The sequence below is a fragment of the Raphanus sativus genome, chromosome 9, assembly GCF_000801105.2.
Source record: "Raphanus sativus cultivar WK10039 chromosome 9, ASM80110v3, whole genome shotgun sequence".
In the NCBI taxonomy this organism is placed as follows: domain Eukaryota; kingdom Viridiplantae; phylum Streptophyta; class Magnoliopsida; order Brassicales; family Brassicaceae; genus Raphanus; species Raphanus sativus.
In genome coordinates, this window is record NC_079519.1 from 25271881 (window position 1) to 25288329 (window position 16449).

The following is a 16449-nucleotide window of genomic DNA, read 5'->3' on the forward strand; positions in this document are numbered from 1 at the left end:
TAAGGCCTGTTCGTTTCTCCATTTTTAATCTTCATTCAAATGATCCATTTGTATGATCCATTCAGATGATCCATCCAGATTTTAGAGATTGTTCGTTTCTCCATCTAGATGAGCCATCTAAATGAATCATTTGAATGAATTGTATGTTTGTTTCTCCATTTGTAATTTCCATTCAAATGAAGCTGATATACAAATTACATATATATCCTTGTTTTGAATTAATCATATGTTTGATATTAATTTTAAGTATACTAATTTTTATTATTTAGTATAAAATATATTTACACTAAAATTATTTTAAAATTATCATTTTGACATTTATAATTTTTTTTCATATAAGTTAATAAAAATTTATTTAAATATGCATTTTGATATTCATAAATTTATAAGTTTCAAATATTTAAATTTGTATTTTGACATTCATAAATTCATAAATTTATAAGTTTTATAAATGAGAACCAACATTATAGAATGTAATAAAGTTTCAAAATATTTAAATCTAGAAGATGAGAATCTACATATTAACATAATGTGATATAAAGTTTCAAGATATTTAAATCTAGAAAATGAAAACCCACATAACATAATGTGATATAAAGTTTCAAAAGCAACAACAATAAGTTTCAAAAGCATTGGTAACAAGGTTTTAAAAATAACAAGCTTGAGTTTGATAAAAAAAAAATGAGAGCAAAATGTTCACGTCATTCCTCATCCAATTCCAAGAGATGATCCAATCAAAACCTGTCAAATGAGAGTAAAATGTTCACTACGAGAGCAAATAAACTTATATTTAAAAGAAACAAATACTTTTCCAGAAATTAATATCTGTATTCAAACCCACAAACAAACTCGACAGAGAACAGAGAACAGACCCACAGAAGATCAAACCGGTGAGAGAGATGACGGCGAGAGAGACACGGCGAGAGAGACGGCGAGAGAGAGATGGCGAGAGAGAGAGACGGCGAGAGAGAGATGGCGAGAGAGAGAGAGACAGCGAGAGAGAGATGGCAGAGAGATGACGAGAGAGACGGCGAGCTTCAAGCTCCTTTCATGGTGGCGAGAGAGACGGCGAGAGAGATGGCGAGAGAGACGGCGAGAGATGGCGAGAGAGACGACGACTCGACGAGAGAGATGGCGAGAGAGCGACGGTGAGGTGAGAGCTTCAAGCTCCTTTCATGGTGGCGAGAGAGAAGATGAGATTTGAGAGGTCTGTCGGCAGAGAGAGAGAGAGAACGATGAGACTGAAAAAATAATAAAATTAGGTTTGTAATATTTGAGTTTTATCAAGGGCAATATCGACATTTTTACATTTTGACTGAACCAGTTCCAGCCAAATGATTTGATTCGGTTCAGTCAACTGATTTGCAGAATTAAAACTAAATTTTCGAAAGTCATTCGACTGAGCTATTTGAATGAGTCGTACTTTTTGTGTCTAAACAAACAACGCGCTCAGCTTCATTCAAATGGCTCAGTTGAATGAGGAGGGCCTTACAGGCTGTTTCCATCTTACTTAAACAGTAAAATAGAAGAAAAACAAAAGGTCTTTGTTTAATTAGAAACATGGATTGATAGTAGAGAGATGTGGTGCAATTGAATTTTAAGTGAGAAGGCTTGTTAAGCTAGATGGGCTTCACACTTAAAACCAATTGGTTATAAGAGGAGTGACCCACATATCTTATATATTGCTAAGGATCCCTTCCAATACCCGATGTGGGACAACTATGTGTCTAATACGCCCCCTCGAGATGATGGTTCTTTGAGCATCAATCTCGGAATGCTCAGGCAAAGATCGATGGGCCAACTTTGGGCCAGATCGATGTGGATCGGGTTGGACTGCGTGGATCGGGCTCTGATACCATGTTAAGCTAGATGGGCTTCACACTTAAAACCAATTGGTGATAAGAGGAGTGACCCACATATCTTATATATTAGTGAATATTAGTTCCAGTTTTTCCTACTCAGCGCCTCTATAACAGGAGCAGCCTCACAAGGATCAACGACTCCAACAGTGCCGGTGGGCTTAACAAGGCTGGGCTTCAATATGTCCTATCTATTTTTTCCGATGTCTAGTCCAGCTCAATCATCTATTCTTAGTTCGGTTCGTCCAATTCCGGTTGGGTTTGAGAAATTTTGAACATGAAACAAACCAACCTAAAAACCGGACAGTTGATATTTTTGACTTGCCTAATCGCTTGATCAAGTCATCTTTAGACCGATCTCGTTCTCGAACATGCATATATCAGTAATGGCAATGGCATGAGAATGAGATGGTCCCCCTCCCTGTCAGAACTCTTATTACGCGGTTGGTTTACGAAATCAATGCCTTTAAGACATTATTAATTATGTTTAAAAATAAGACATAATTAATTAATTTGACAAAGATGATTAGGAGGCTCCCCCATGTTCACGGCTTCATTCCCTGGCATTTATGCCTAGTTTTCCGTGAACTTTGACTGTTCATAGTTTCGTATGCTTATGGTAAAATGATTACAATTCTTTGGTTCTCTGTGCCATAAAAATTCGAAGTTGTAACTTTGAATTCACAACTGAAAATATAATAGTTTAACTTAGATGCAAAGGATACAAATGCAGATCCATAAGTAAAAATATGTGGAAGTAAATATTATTTTTTGTGTGGAAGTAAACACCTTACTGTTTCAATATTTTTATAAAATACTATAGAGCATACACATTCTTGTTATTTTTCAAATCCAAATTGTCTAGTTGAATCTATTGCGAACATAGGGAATAATTGATTTGGAGAGAGTATTTTTAGTTATATTAATTAACTAACTTGGTATGAATCTTTGACCCCATATAAAAAACGATATGAATCATATATTAATGTACTTTGAACAGAGAAGCAAAGTTTTTGATTGTTTTCTTTCCAAAAATATACTTGGCTAATAAATGGAATACTAAAAATATTCAAGCAATAAAATCACTTCAATGGGGAAGAACTGTCACGGGCCTGCATAATTCTCGGGTACGGAATCTGGTCTTGTCTCCTAATGAAATTAGTTTGAGAGAGAGCATATGATTAGCACTGTAAATACGGATATTAATAACCTTAAGCTTGATTACTGATTATTAATAAAATTTTAAAATAAAAAATCAAAAACTAGTTAAGCCGCGCCTAATGGAGCGCACCATTTGGTCTGAATAAAAGTAGGAAGGGCAACCAATAAAAAAGGAGATAAAATAAATAAAAGTTTGAAATAAGAAGCCACATGCCTTGAACCAAAGTTACCGTTAAGTCTGTGTGCCAGACTTGGAAGTAAATCGTTTTATTCTCATAATCCAACGGTCATATTCCGATCCTAGCCGCTCATTTTAAAAAATACAAACAACTATATTAAAAAAAAAAAACAAAAATTACACTTTTTTCTAATTTTGTTTTTATTCAATTCTTCATAGTCACTTGCCTTTGCCTATATCATATCACCTTCGTCAGATTCGACTGTATCAAACTATAAGATTCTCCTCGTTTGATGCTCTTCTTCTAGTCTCTCTGGCGAGTTTTCTCTTGGAAGAATCCAAAAAAAAAAATAAAACAAACAAAAAATGGTTACATCCAATGAGAACAACATCGTAGTCGAAGCTACTACAACGTCGGTTCTTCAAGGTAAATATGATATTTCTAGTGTCACAACACTCATATGAGAGTTTCATGGCAATGGAGAGATTCTGACATATGTTGTGTTGTGTTGGGTTTAGATGAAACGACAAGTAGAAAATTCGGACAAGAGATGAAGAGAGAGAAGAGAAGAGTGTTGGGTGTGATTAATCAGAATGTGGCTGGTGCAAGAGGTTATCCTTGTGTTGTCAACAAGGGAGAAAGCTTATCTAAGTACATTCCAATGAACTCTCCCTCTCTCTCTAGTTAGTTTCTGTGACTCTGTATTTCTGTCTGTGTGCTAATGGATTTTGGATGATATGAATCTGGTTAGGCAAGAAGAAGGATGCCACAAAGAGAAGCTTCATCATCCTCTGAGATCCTCAGTTACAAGGTATATATATATATATAAAGAGTGAATCTTGCATTTTGTTTTGATTTGATTTGAAAGAATGTTTTTTGATATTGCAGATCTAGAGTTGAAGAGCCCTCCTTGGAGGCGAAGAAGCTGAAGCCATCAGTTCCAAGTGAAAACGATTTCGGTGACTGTATATTCGTTGATGAAGAAGAAGAAGCTACATTGGACCATCCAATGGCTCTGGAGAAGCCATACACCGAAGCTGATCCAATGGTAAAACTTAATCAACATTTTAGCTTTAAATGCAAAATCGAATTTCTTTTTTACAATAGTAATAAATGTAACAGGAGGAGGATGTAAAAGTGAAAGAAGAACCAATCTTTGATATAGATGTCTCTGATGCCAAGAACTCGCTTGCAGCTGTTGAGTATGTCCAAGATCTATACGCATTTTACCGCACAACGGAGGTAGAAACATTGGTTTCACTTTTCACGTGTCTTTTGAATCAACAACAGGATTGAGTTTACAATTTACAATTCTTGATTTGAATCTGCAGAGGTTTAGCTGTGTTCCAGTAGATTATATGATGCAACAGATCGACTTAAACGAGAAGATGAGAGCTATACTAATCGACTGGTTAATCGAGGTATTTACTGCATTCCCCCTCTATAGAATGATGATGATACTGTGTTAATTGAGAGACTAAAGAAGCTAAAATTAAATCTCCCAGGTGCATGACAAGTTTGATCTGATGAACGAGACACTGTTTTTGACAGTGAATCTGATAGATAGATTCTTGTCCAAGAAAGCTGTTATGAGAAAGAAGCTTCAGCTTGTAGGGTTAGTGGCGCTGCTCTTAGCCTGCAAGTACGAAGAGGTCTCGGTTCCTGTTGTTCAAGATTTAGTACTCATTTCAGACAAGGCTTATACGAGGAACGATGTTCTAGACATGGTAAAAAAGTGCTTTGTCTTTGTTTTTTTTTTTTTTACATATAGAAGAATCCAATCTTGTCTCATCTTCTGATTAAATGGTTGCCCTTCTCTCTGCAGGAGAAAACAATGTTGAGCACTTTGCAATTCAATGTCTCGTTGCCTACGCAATACCCATTCTTGAAAAGATTCCTTAAGGCAGCTCAAGCAGACAAGAGGGTAAAGTTACAAACAGTAGATCATGTTTTACTTTTTTTTTTTTGTTTAGAAAGGAACTAATGATGAAACTGAAAACAGTGTGAGATGTTGGCATCGTTCTTGATCGAGCTTGCACTTGTGGAGTACGACATGCTTCGCTTTGCACCGTCATTACTAGCTGCCGCAGCTGTGTACACTGCTCAATGTACAGTTGGTGGTGGCTTCAGGCATTGGAGCAGTACATGTGAATACCACTCTCATTACTCTGAAGATCAACTCATGTAAGTTTCTCTCTCTCTCTCCCCCTCTACCAATAGACTGATGATGATCCTTTTCATTTGCAAACACAAAAGGGGTCCTTTTTAACGACTTCATCGTCATGGGTTTTGCAGGGAATGTTGTAGGAAGATGGTGAGTCTTCATCAGAAGGCGGCGACGGGGAAGTTGACAGGAGTATATAGGAAGTATAACACATCCAAGTTTGGTTACATAGCAAAATGTGAAGCTGCACACTTTCTTGTGTCTGCCTGATGAGTGATTGAGCCAAAATGACAACAATAACTAGTTTGTACAGCTCCTGGTTGTCGTAGTTTCTGATTTCCTTTGAGACCAAAAGTAACACACGAAAAGAAGATGCAAAAAAGTCCAAATTGTCTGAAGATTGATTGATTGATGAACTTTTGGATGATTCTGTTAGTCACTATAAATTGTAACTGTTCCGAGCAGTGAATAATATGATGATGATACAGGTCATTCTTTGCTTGAGTTGCTCTTTTTCTATTGAGCAAAAGGAAACAAGAACTGTTAGCAGATATGTTTTGTTCGATCAATGCCAAAAGATATTTCATCAATTCGAGTTTTTTTTGTTAAACGCAAATTGTGGATGCCTTGCCCCGAACATAAACTTTTAAATATTCATTAAACAAAAACTGATTGGGAATTTATTACGAGTGGATGTTCGCTTTATTCGGTTGGAACTTTTTTTTTGCTAAATTTATTCGATTGGATTTTCAGGATCTATTGTTTTTTTTTTTTTTTTGACGGCTTTCAGGATCTATTGTTAAATGGAAGAAATTCTCCTGGAGAATTAGTGAACAAACAAAAAAAAAACACTAAAATTAAGAAATTAATTATGAGTTTTTGTTCTCCCAAACCGTTTCAGATTGGATTAAAGGTTTCCCGGTTGGGGTGAGGTACAAATGGGGATAAATGCCTATTCCTACCGACAAATTTTGCCAAAACCAAGCTATCTACCGAAAACGACATCGTATTCAGTTGTGTTAACTGTTTAGTGTTAACTCTCACCTGTATGATATATATCCCTCTCCCACCAACTCTCTTTCCCACTTCACTTTTCTCAGATATTTTTGGTTTGGGCCGTCACTTAAACTTTTTCTCACAAAAACCAAAAAGGTTCCAAGATTCGACCACAATGGCGGCTTCAACAAACTCTTTCCTCGTCGGAAACCAAACCCAGATCCCTTCCTTCAAACCCAAACCCACCTCCCAATCCTTCCTCCACCTCACCAAACCACCCTTCACCTCCACAAGACCCAAACCCGTCTCCATCAGATGCGCTTCCACCACCACAACAACCATCGGATCCGACCCGCGAGTCATCAACTTCGCCGCGGGCCCCGCAGCTCTCCCCGAGAACGTCCTCCTCAAAGCCCAATCCGAGCTCTACAACTGGCGCGGATCCGGAATGAGCGTCATGGAGATGAGCCACCGAGGCAAAGAGTTCCTCTCCATCATCCAAAAAGCCGAATCCGATCTCCGCAACCTCCTCGCCATCCCCTCCGATTACTCCGTCCTCTTCCTCCAAGGCGGCGCCACCACCCAGTTCGCCTCCCTCCCTCTCAACCTCTGCGCATCCTCCTCCGATCCCGCCGATTACGTCGTCACCGGATCCTGGGGAGACAAGGCCTTCAAGGAGGCCCAGAAGTATTGCAACCCGAGCGTCGTCTGGTCCGGTAAGTCCGAGAAGTACACTAAAGTCCCGTCCTTTGATGGGTTTGAGCAGAACCCGCACGCCAAGTATTTGCATATATGCGCCAATGAGACTATCCATGGAGTTGAGTTTAAAGACTACCCTGTTCCTAAGAACCCTAACGGTGTTTTGATAGCTGATATGTCTTCGAACTTCTGTTCGAAGCCTGTTGATGTCTCCAAGTTCGGTGTCATCTACGCCGGCGCGCAGAAGAACGTTGGTCCTTCGGGTGTTACCATTGTGATTATTAGAAAAGATTTGATCGGGAAGGCTAGGGAGGTTACTCCAGTGATGCTTGATTACAAGATCCACGACGAGAACAGTTCCTTGTACAACACGCCGCCGTGTTTCGGGATCTACATGTGCGGTCTCGTGTTTGACGATCTGTTGGCGCAGGGTGGGTTGGAGGAGGTGGAGAGGAAGAACCAGAGGAAGGCTAAGATTCTGTACGATGCGATTGATGAGAGCGGGGGGTTTTTCAGGTGTCCGGTTGAGAAGTCTGTGAGGTCTTTGATGAATGTTCCTTTCACGTTGGAGAGGGCGGAGCTGGAAGGGGAGTTTATCAAGGAAGCTGCTAAGGAGAAGATGGTGCAGCTCAAGGGGCATAGATCGGTGGGTGGTATGAGGGCTTCTATTTACAATGCAATGCCTTTGGCTGGTGTTGAGAAGCTCGTTGCTTTCATGAAAGAGTTCCAGGCAAGGCATGCTTGATTCCAATCTTCTTCTTTGTTTGAGTGATTATAATAAGCGTTGAATGCTTATGATTTGAGTTTTTTTTTTGCCAATTGTGTGCGGAACTGTTTCGGTAATAATCTTTTAGCGTATGCTAGATGTCATGTTTAAGCAATAATTATTTACGCGTGTTTTTATGTTACTTTTTGTCTGAGACTGAAGAAGGTAGAGAGATCAAAATCTTTCAATAAACAACTTGTTGAGAAAATGGTGAAATGAGCTTTTGATAATAATTATTATAAGGATCTCATGTGGTTGGTTGGTTTGTCCTTTCTCTTTATCTCCCTCTGATGGTCCTGTTTTCAAGAATCGCAAATTGAGGTTCAAAATCCAGCTAAACTGCTATTACAGAATCTTCATGTCATGGAGTTCATTGCGTTTGTGTAAGCTACTGTTAGATATTACAGCATTGTAACCATTAGCTACATGTCGATAAAACTTTTTAGAAGCATCTGTGTGTTTTTGATAATAAGCAAATGCATAGAAGGATCTCGTGTTGTTGGGTTGGTTTGTCCTTTCTCTGTATCTCCTCTGATGGTCCTGTTTTCAAGAATCGCAAATTCAGGTTCAAAATCCAGCAACTGTTATTACGGAATCTTCATGTCAGGGAGTTCATTGCGTTTGTGTAAAGCTAATGTTATAGATATTACCGCATTGTAACCATTAGGTACATGTCCAAAGAACTCTTTAGTAGCATCTGTATGTTTCATTCAAGAACAGACACTACTTAAACCGAGCGAGACAGAAACATAGAGCAAGAAGCATACAAGAAGCCATTCTTTGACCATGGAAATAATCTAAAGGAGATTTGAGCCTCCTCCGCTAAACACTGATCCTTTACTCTCACATACTCACAATACTCGTACTCTCTCATACAAGGCCTCATTCTCACTATTCACACTCATTATTCCATCATACACTCATTCTATTGACCACAAGACACAAGTCTCAACCTGTTAATCTTATTCTCAACCATATTATCAAATTTTGATAATAATGACATTACTCATTAAAGTTTCCCCTGAAAGACATAAGACGCTAACTAAAGGAAGTCACAATTTGAGCAATCAGATGCGCTTCTCCATTACATTCCGAGAATTTAAACAAGATGTCCCATGTTGGCCTATCTTGCACAAAGCCTAGAGTTACCGCAATATGTCCCAGAAAAGCAGGCCACTCTCGAGGCTTATTTAGGCTTTAATAATATTCATTGTAGTAGCAGCAATTGTGACATCCTCCAGATGCAAGCTTCTCATGACAGATTTCCAACTTTTAATCTTAACAAGAAAATACAGAGCTAATTTGAGAATAAGATCTTCCACTATGGCATAGCTAGCATATGTCTGTTTGAATCTATCAAAGCCCATGCTGCCCCCCGCCAATTGTTTGGAGAAGCCAATGTTGCATTTATAAGTCTTTTAGTATCAGGATGCTTGCCATTTTCCTTGGATCAAGTTTGACCCGAGTTTCTATGTCATTTGCTTAACTATGTGCATTTAGTCGTTGTCTCGTATCCTCATAAGAGTTTTCCCCAACTTTGTCTGATGTAAAAAACTTGATCTTAAATAGTAACAGAATCATATTCTTCCATAGGATTCAAGGTGGTACCACTCTAATCTCTTCAGGAAGCTCTGCGTTCCGTGATAGTCGCAAAAACCAGATTCAGGACAATAAACATTTGAATCAGATCCTGTCGAAGAAAACTGAGCTCATAGAAACAATCTCTCAAATTAAAAGCTACTTACTAATATTAAATTGAAAAAAAAAGTTATAAAAAAAAGATATCCATTGAGAAGAGGGATCAGATGGTAAAACAAAAGAGAGCGCTCAATTGTCGTAACAGGCTGAGCGAAACGCTCTTCCCGTTAACTTGCCTGAAGGATCATGTTTTTATTCCTTCACTTCTCCAACTAACCGATGTGGGACACTATCAATTTCTTTGTTATTTTATTAAACTAATTAACCGATGTGGGAAAATTCTCAGATTATCTATTCTTCACTGATTAAAACCTCGAATATGACTAATGAATCTTATTCATGTCTAATTTCAGTGTTTGAGTTTGGGGTAATGAATCATATTCATGTCTTTGTGACTTCATACTTTCTCTTGGACTTGTGTTGATGGAATTTGCAGCTAAAATCTAGTCACTTCCTTGCCCGACTTAGTAGCTGATAAGGTTAGGTCTAATGTCACTCTTACCGATGCCTCCAAGTAAAGCAGATGTATAAAATGTGTTGATCAGCTTTTTCTCATTTGGTTCAGAGATTATGAGTTTTTAGTGTGTGTATATATATATATATAAAGGAAAAGAAAAGATCAGAGAACTGTAAACTACCGCGTGAAAATGAAGAAACAGATCAGCCATGGATACATATGGTTTTGCTATAATTAGTTGTCTTACGCGGAAAGGCAAACGATTCTCTACCTCAGAAAAAAAGATTTTAAAAGAAGAATGGCAATAGAATATTCTACCGCGTCTGGAAGATTTCAAAGATAAATCATAAGCATCTGTTTTCTTCTTTCTTTTTATTCAGTTTCTCCATTATAAATCTGCATCGTGGGTCCAGACCCTCTAAACAAAAACATCAACTCATAGAAGAAAAAAAGAGTTTGTGTTTTTTGTTTGTTTGTTGTCCGAGAGATTAAAGATTGTTACTTTGTTGATCGAAAATGGCATCAAACGACGCTGGAAGGCCGTTGCCAAAGTTTGGGGATTGGGATGTGAATGATCCTGCCACAGCGGATGGATATACGGTGATATTCAGCAAAGCCGGTGAAGATAAGAAGACAGGAAGGAGTTCGACGAAGACGAATTCTCAGAGGAAACAAGAGGGTGATAAACCACCGGTCAAGAAATGGCTCTGTTTCACCTTTTCTTGATTTCTTTTTCTTGTATACATTGTCATCCTGAGAAAGAAACCAGGTTTGAGCCTTTGACAACTTTTGTCCTATACGTTTTCTTATGATGAATCAGTTCTGCATTGTGTATATTATTACATAATCAACAAAACTTGTAGCTCCAAATTTCTAGTTGAAGAATGGAAACACTTGGCGAAATGAGAAATGTTGAAACATAATAATTGTTTTTAGGTGATCCATCACCAAGCTCATTGAACGTGTTTCTTTCCCAGAACTTCAGATTCAGACAAGATTTGCTCTTCTTCATTACAAAATCTTTCTTGATTTGGTCTGTAAATTTATGAATCAATGCCTTGTGTTTTTAATACCATAATTTAGAGTCTTGGATACTACTTTTTATTATTAAATTTAATCAAAAATAACATAACATTTGAGTTAAATGTTTACATATTATTATTTAGGGTGTGATTTTTAGGGGTGAGATTAGTTTTATAAACTTATGTAAGTGTTTTATAAATGATATTTAACATTTATAAATTATTTAAGAGAGTTAGTTTCGTTTTTAATCAAAAACCTATGATACTACTGAAAATAGTCATCATTTGAAGTAATTCAAAAAGTGATATCAAATAGTTGGTAAAATTGAAATTCCTCTTATAAAAATATATACCACATTAGCCTCCATAAATTGTCGTTTTGAACAAAAAAGGATTTTGCCTACAAACTTGCACAAAAAGTAAAGAACAGTATGTGTTAAAAGGTAGAGGAACCCTAGTAGTACACACTGAATTTGGGTCGACCACCAAACCAAACAATCTGAATCGTAACTGACCCAAACAATTTAAACTGGTCGAAAATTCCGTGGGTACGTACATTAATAGGTCCAAAAGTTACCTCTAAATGAAAGATTTGGACCGACCAAAATTGATTTGGCTAAACCTGGACCGATACGAACCCATCCCAAACAGTTCTGGAAATCCGAGCTATCATGTGTTGTTCCTTTTTTGAAATTATTCAAATGCAAGCAATCACAGAACAATAGACATGATACCGAACTACGAAGCTGTAAAAGCCCAACAGGCCCAATGATAACATACGCAGTAGAGCGCGAGTGTGACTACTACTACAAAAACCCTAAAAACCTTCCGGCGAACAAAGGAAACCCGACCAAAAAAAATGGGGAAGATTCCGTCGTCGTTTCGCTCTCTAACCTCGACGCAACTGATCAAGAAACCCCCCGCACCTCCTCCATCCCCACCGCCGCCGCCTCCTCGTAATTCCCAAAACAGAATCTCCCCGAAACCTCCTCCCCATACCACCACCACCGCCACCACTCCCTCGAGAAGAAACCCTTTCAAATCCCCAGACCTCTCCTCCGCCAAATCCCTCTTCAACTCGATCGCCTCCACCTCGAAACTCCCCCTCGACCTCAAATTCCACAACTCCGTCCTCCAATCCTACGCCTCAATCGCCACCGTCGACGACGCCGTCAACCTCTTCCACCACATCCTCAAATCCCACCCCAGCTTCTCCCCGGAGCCCTCCACCTTCAACATCCTCCTCTCCCACGCCTGCCGAGCCCCGGACTCCCCTCTCTCCAACGTCCACCGCGTCCTCAACCTCATGGTCAACAGCGGCCTCGCGCCTAACAACGTCACCACCGACATCGCCGCCCGGTCCCTCTGCGAATCCGATCGGATCGCCGACGCCAAAGATCTCGTCATCGAGATCTCGGAGAAGCACTCTCCTCCCGATATGTTCACTTACAACTACCTCCTCAAGCAGCTGTGCAAGTACGAGTCTCTAACTCTAGTCTACGAGTTTAGGGATAAGATGAAGGAATCTTTCAACGTGAAACCGGATCTCGTTAGCTACACTATTATGATTGATCATGTATGTAACTCAAAGAATCTCAGGGAGGCGATGAAGCTGGTTAGCGATCTAGGTGCTGACGGTTTTAAGCTGGATTGCTTTGTGTATAACACTATTATGAAAGGTTTTTGTACTTTGAGTAAAGGGAGCGAGGCGGTTGGTGTTTTCAAGAGGATGAAAGAGGATGGTGTAGAGCCTGATCGGATCACTTACAATACGTTGATATTCGGGCTGTCGAAGTCCGGGAGGATCGAGGAAGCTAGGAAGTATCTGGAGACGATGGATGAAGCGGGGTACGAGCCTGATGCCGTGGCTTACACGGCGCTGATGAATGGGATGTGTAGGAAAGGAGCGAGTTTGGGTGCGTTGGGGTTGTTGGAGGAGATGGAGGCGAGAGGGTGTGCTCCTAACGATTGTACTTATAATACTTTGCTTTATGGGTTGTGTAAGGCGAGGTTGATGGATAAAGGGATTGAGTTTTATGAGATGATGAGGTCGAAGGGTTTGAAGCTGGAGAGTTATGCTTATGCCACGCTTGTGAGGGGTTTGGTTAGAAGTGGGAAGGTCGCTGAGGCTTATGAGGTTTTTGATTATGCTGTTGGTAGCAAAAGTTTGACTGATGCTTCTGCGTACGCGACGCTTGAGACTACTCTGAAATGGCTGAAGAAGGCGAAAGAACAAGGGTTAGCTGACTGAATGGTATTTTTCTGGCTTGAGCTTTGTCGATTTTCTTTTCGCAAGTCATGTTTCTTTTGTATTGCTCCAAAAGGAATGAACTTGATTACTTGTACGAAAATGAACAGTTATTTCTTAAGGGTGCCCAGCATTGATAAATGACAATAGGTTGTTTGACTATGTTGGTTTGCTTGTGACCTGAGATCTCTTAAACCGAGTTTTTTTTTGTGTTTCTTTCCTTTAGTATCATGCAAACTGTTCTTGTAAGCTATTGTGAATATCATGTTTGGTCTAATCGGCTTTCTTCTTTGTGTAGGTCCTGTTTCTTTTTTTTTTTTAAAGTTTTATTTCTTGAAAAGGAATGAGTTTTATAAGCTATATGCATATGAACAGTTAATAATGTTGTTTAACTATATGCGTATGAACACTGATGTATGAAAGTAGGTTGTAGGATATACTCGTCACATGAGATATTTAACAAGGGTTCTTGCCTTTAGTGTCATTTACTCTGTTCTTGGTAGTTTCTTTTTGTGGAAGCCAAGATTGTTTTATTGATCTTGTCTGGTGTTCCTTACCTGAGAAATCAAGGAGATAATATTTGCTTTTGACAATTATGCCCACCGATTCAAAGGTAAATCAAACAGAGTATCTGAGTAAAGATTGTTTCTTTTCTATGGCTTGCAGGGAAAAGACACTGTTATCTTGATCGAACAAGCAGCCAAGTGCAGAGTATTGTGAATGTTTCAGTTAAATTACAACCAAATCATTGAGGGGACAAGAAAACAGAGGACAACGTTGGTGGAAATCGTCAAGAAGATTTTTCAAAAAAGACAAGTGGTCAACATTCTTGTATTAATCAATTATTTGGCGAATAAACGCTTCTTGTTTATTTTCTTGTTTTCTGTCATGTTTGATTGTATAGTGTTTCCTTGTTCCTTCATCTAAACAACAGAACGTTACGGAAAAATTATTACATTCAAGAGATGTACGTACGATGAGGTCCACGAATACAAGATTCTCCTAGGCCTATGAAAATTAACCGAATATGCCGAACCGAACAAATATCAGTTTTCGGTTCATGCTCAGTTAGGAGTTTGGTTCTGCTCTGCAAGTTTAAAAAAATCGGTTATTTGTTTGCTTGCGAGTTTGGTTCAATTCGCTAGAATGCAAACAATCTGGTTAGTGGTTCAGTTAGTTCAGTTCTTTTATTAATATTTTAAATGAAATCGTACTGATTTATATTAAATCATACCAAATTATCACTATAATATTATCTGACAAATCAACTACAAAAAATATTATTATTTATAAGAATTTGAAAAGCGAAAGATATGTTGATTTAATCCAAAACAACTAATAATTCATTTATATATATTTATCGAATTTTCTTTCCATCTAAATTGTGCTCAACAGGAAAAAAGTTATATATATAGTCAAAGTACTTTTTTAACAGACAAAAATTTATATAATTGTTTCTTTTATGTAAGATAAATGAAATAAAATCAAAATAGAAAAAAAAACTAAGTACATAAATGTAAAAACATAAGCAAATTGAAGAAAACAAAAATATTATTTGATAGGAAGTATTAAAATGTTTGCTGTAAAATAATATATTTATATTATTCATTCAAAATTGTTAGTTTATAATTAATTATTTTTAATATATTAGAATGTATCTACAATTTCAAAAATGAAAACAACTATAAGTACTATAACTAATTAACTTCAATTGTATAATGAACATAATGTGACAAGACATATATAAGTTTTATAGTTTTGTAAAATAAATTAATAAAATATAATTAATATAAATATTAAATGTTTAGTTAATATTTCAATTTGACGACAAAAAGTTAATATTTCAATAACTACAAGTAAATTAGCTAAAACTATATCATCAAAATTTTAAAAATAATTTAAAAAGATAAATTAGTGTTAGTTAAGTTCTAATTTTGCTTTAGGCCAACGTCCAACTAAGTCTATAGGACACTACTGATGAATAGTCTGATCGAAGGTTTTCAAATGGATTCCAAAACATAAACCTTCAAATGGATTCCAAAACATAATTTCGGGTCCTTTGAAGACTTGCTGTTGAGACTTTTTATTTAAGTTTGACTGTCACAAATTTTGATTTTCTAAAAATAAAAATGGCTTTAAAAATAAATAAAAGTCTGAATTTGTAGTTTTAGAAAAAGTAGACCAGGTTAAAAAGAAAAACAGTTATATTGGATGAGATTTTTAAGGAATGTTGTTAAAACTTTAGATAGGCTTAAAACCTGATTAGAATAAAACAGCCTTTACAGACTTTAGAATTAGTTTAAAGACTCCAAAGTCTTCAAAGCAAAAACAACAATCGGAGTTTGGCCAAGTAAATGGCAATTTAGTTCATGTCGTTACCTCTTTAGTAGAAACAAACAAGAGTTATTCTTGGGTTCACCCCCTAGGGTGAACTTTTAGATTCACCAACCAATAAGATTCAAGTATTTCATATTTAATATCTTTTAAAAAAGTAAATAAAATATTGTTAAATTATATTATGTTTTCAAATAAATAGCTAAAAATAAATAAAAATAGTTGTAGTTGCAAAAATTTTTTTTAATAAAAACTCTAAACCCAAAATACTAAACCCTAAACCCTAAATACTAAACCCTAAACCCTTGGAAAACCCTAAACCCTTGGATAAACACTAAACCGTTGGATGAATCATAGTTTTAAAAATTAAATTTTTTTTTTTTCAATTACTACTGTTTTTTTATTTTTAGCTATTTATTTTTAAAACATAATATAATTTAACAAGATTTTGCTTTTTTTTAAAGATATTAAATAAAAAATACTTGAATCCTATTGGTTGGTGAACCCAAGAATAAGTCAACAAAAAAAGGTATAGGATATGAAACGAAGAGTTCATAATACACAACTCAACAGGCACGGAACCTACTTATATGAAATAGTCTATTAATTATATACTAGATTTTAACCTATACGTCAGCACGGATGTATATTTTGCATAATTATTTGTTTTTTAATTGTAAAACATATTCATGTTAATATTTCATGGTTATTTAGTTCTGATATAGGTGTGTATCTTGTTTATTTTGGCTAACGTCCGTTTTTTTTTAAATGTTTGTATTTTTGTACCTGTAAATTAATAATTAAGTGTAAAATATAAGAACATATAGATTGTGTGTTTTATAAACTATACTATAAATTTGTGTGTC

The 16449-nt window shown here is 36.9% G+C and overlaps 4 protein-coding genes and 1 long non-coding RNA gene across 5 annotated transcripts; 4 read left to right on the plus strand and 1 right to left on the minus strand.

Moving 5' to 3' along the window:
- Window positions 1-537: 537 nt before the first annotated feature.
- Window positions 538-1475, minus strand: LOC108827084 (uncharacterized). The gene is made up of 2 exons (XR_001945593.2): window positions 873-1475; window positions 538-741 (listed from the first exon to the last, which is right to left on the minus strand). It is a non-coding gene; the product is annotated as an uncharacterized LOC108827084 (long non-coding RNA).
- Window positions 1476-3458: 1983 nt separating this feature from the next.
- On the plus strand, window positions 3459-6111 carry LOC108826152 (cyclin-B2-1-like). The gene is made up of 10 exons (XM_018599532.2): window positions 3459-3625; window positions 3718-3850; window positions 3951-4010; window positions 4088-4247; window positions 4322-4441; window positions 4531-4620; window positions 4705-4926; window positions 5025-5123; window positions 5202-5383; window positions 5495-6111. The coding sequence occupies exons 1-10, from the start codon at window positions 3565-3567 to the stop codon at window positions 5631-5633; spliced, it is 1266 nt and encodes a 421-aa protein (XP_018455034.1). The 5' UTR covers window positions 3459-3564; the 3' UTR covers window positions 5634-6111.
- A 328-nt stretch (window positions 6112-6439) lies between these two features.
- Window positions 6440-8072, plus strand: LOC108828739 (phosphoserine aminotransferase 2, chloroplastic). The gene has a single exon (XM_018602508.2). It carries the CDS (start codon window positions 6535-6537, stop codon window positions 7801-7803), a length of 1269 nt encoding a protein of 422 aa, XP_018458010.2. The 5' UTR covers window positions 6440-6534; the 3' UTR covers window positions 7804-8072.
- Window positions 8073-10343: 2271 nt separating this feature from the next.
- On the plus strand, window positions 10344-10902 carry LOC108826361 (protein NOI4). Its single transcript, XM_018599749.2, has one exon. The coding sequence runs from the start codon at window positions 10496-10498 to the stop codon at window positions 10703-10705; it is 210 nt and encodes a 69-aa protein (XP_018455251.1). The 5' UTR covers window positions 10344-10495; the 3' UTR covers window positions 10706-10902.
- An 898-nt stretch (window positions 10903-11800) lies between these two features.
- LOC108823648 (pentatricopeptide repeat-containing protein At2g17670) lies at window positions 11801-14223 on the plus strand. The gene is made up of 2 exons (XM_018596902.2): window positions 11801-13255; window positions 13916-14223. Exon 1 carries the CDS (start codon window positions 11861-11863, stop codon window positions 13250-13252), a length of 1392 nt encoding a protein of 463 aa, XP_018452404.2. The 5' UTR covers window positions 11801-11860; the 3' UTR covers window positions 13253-13255; window positions 13916-14223.
- The last annotated feature ends 2226 nt before the right edge of the window (window positions 14224-16449 follow it).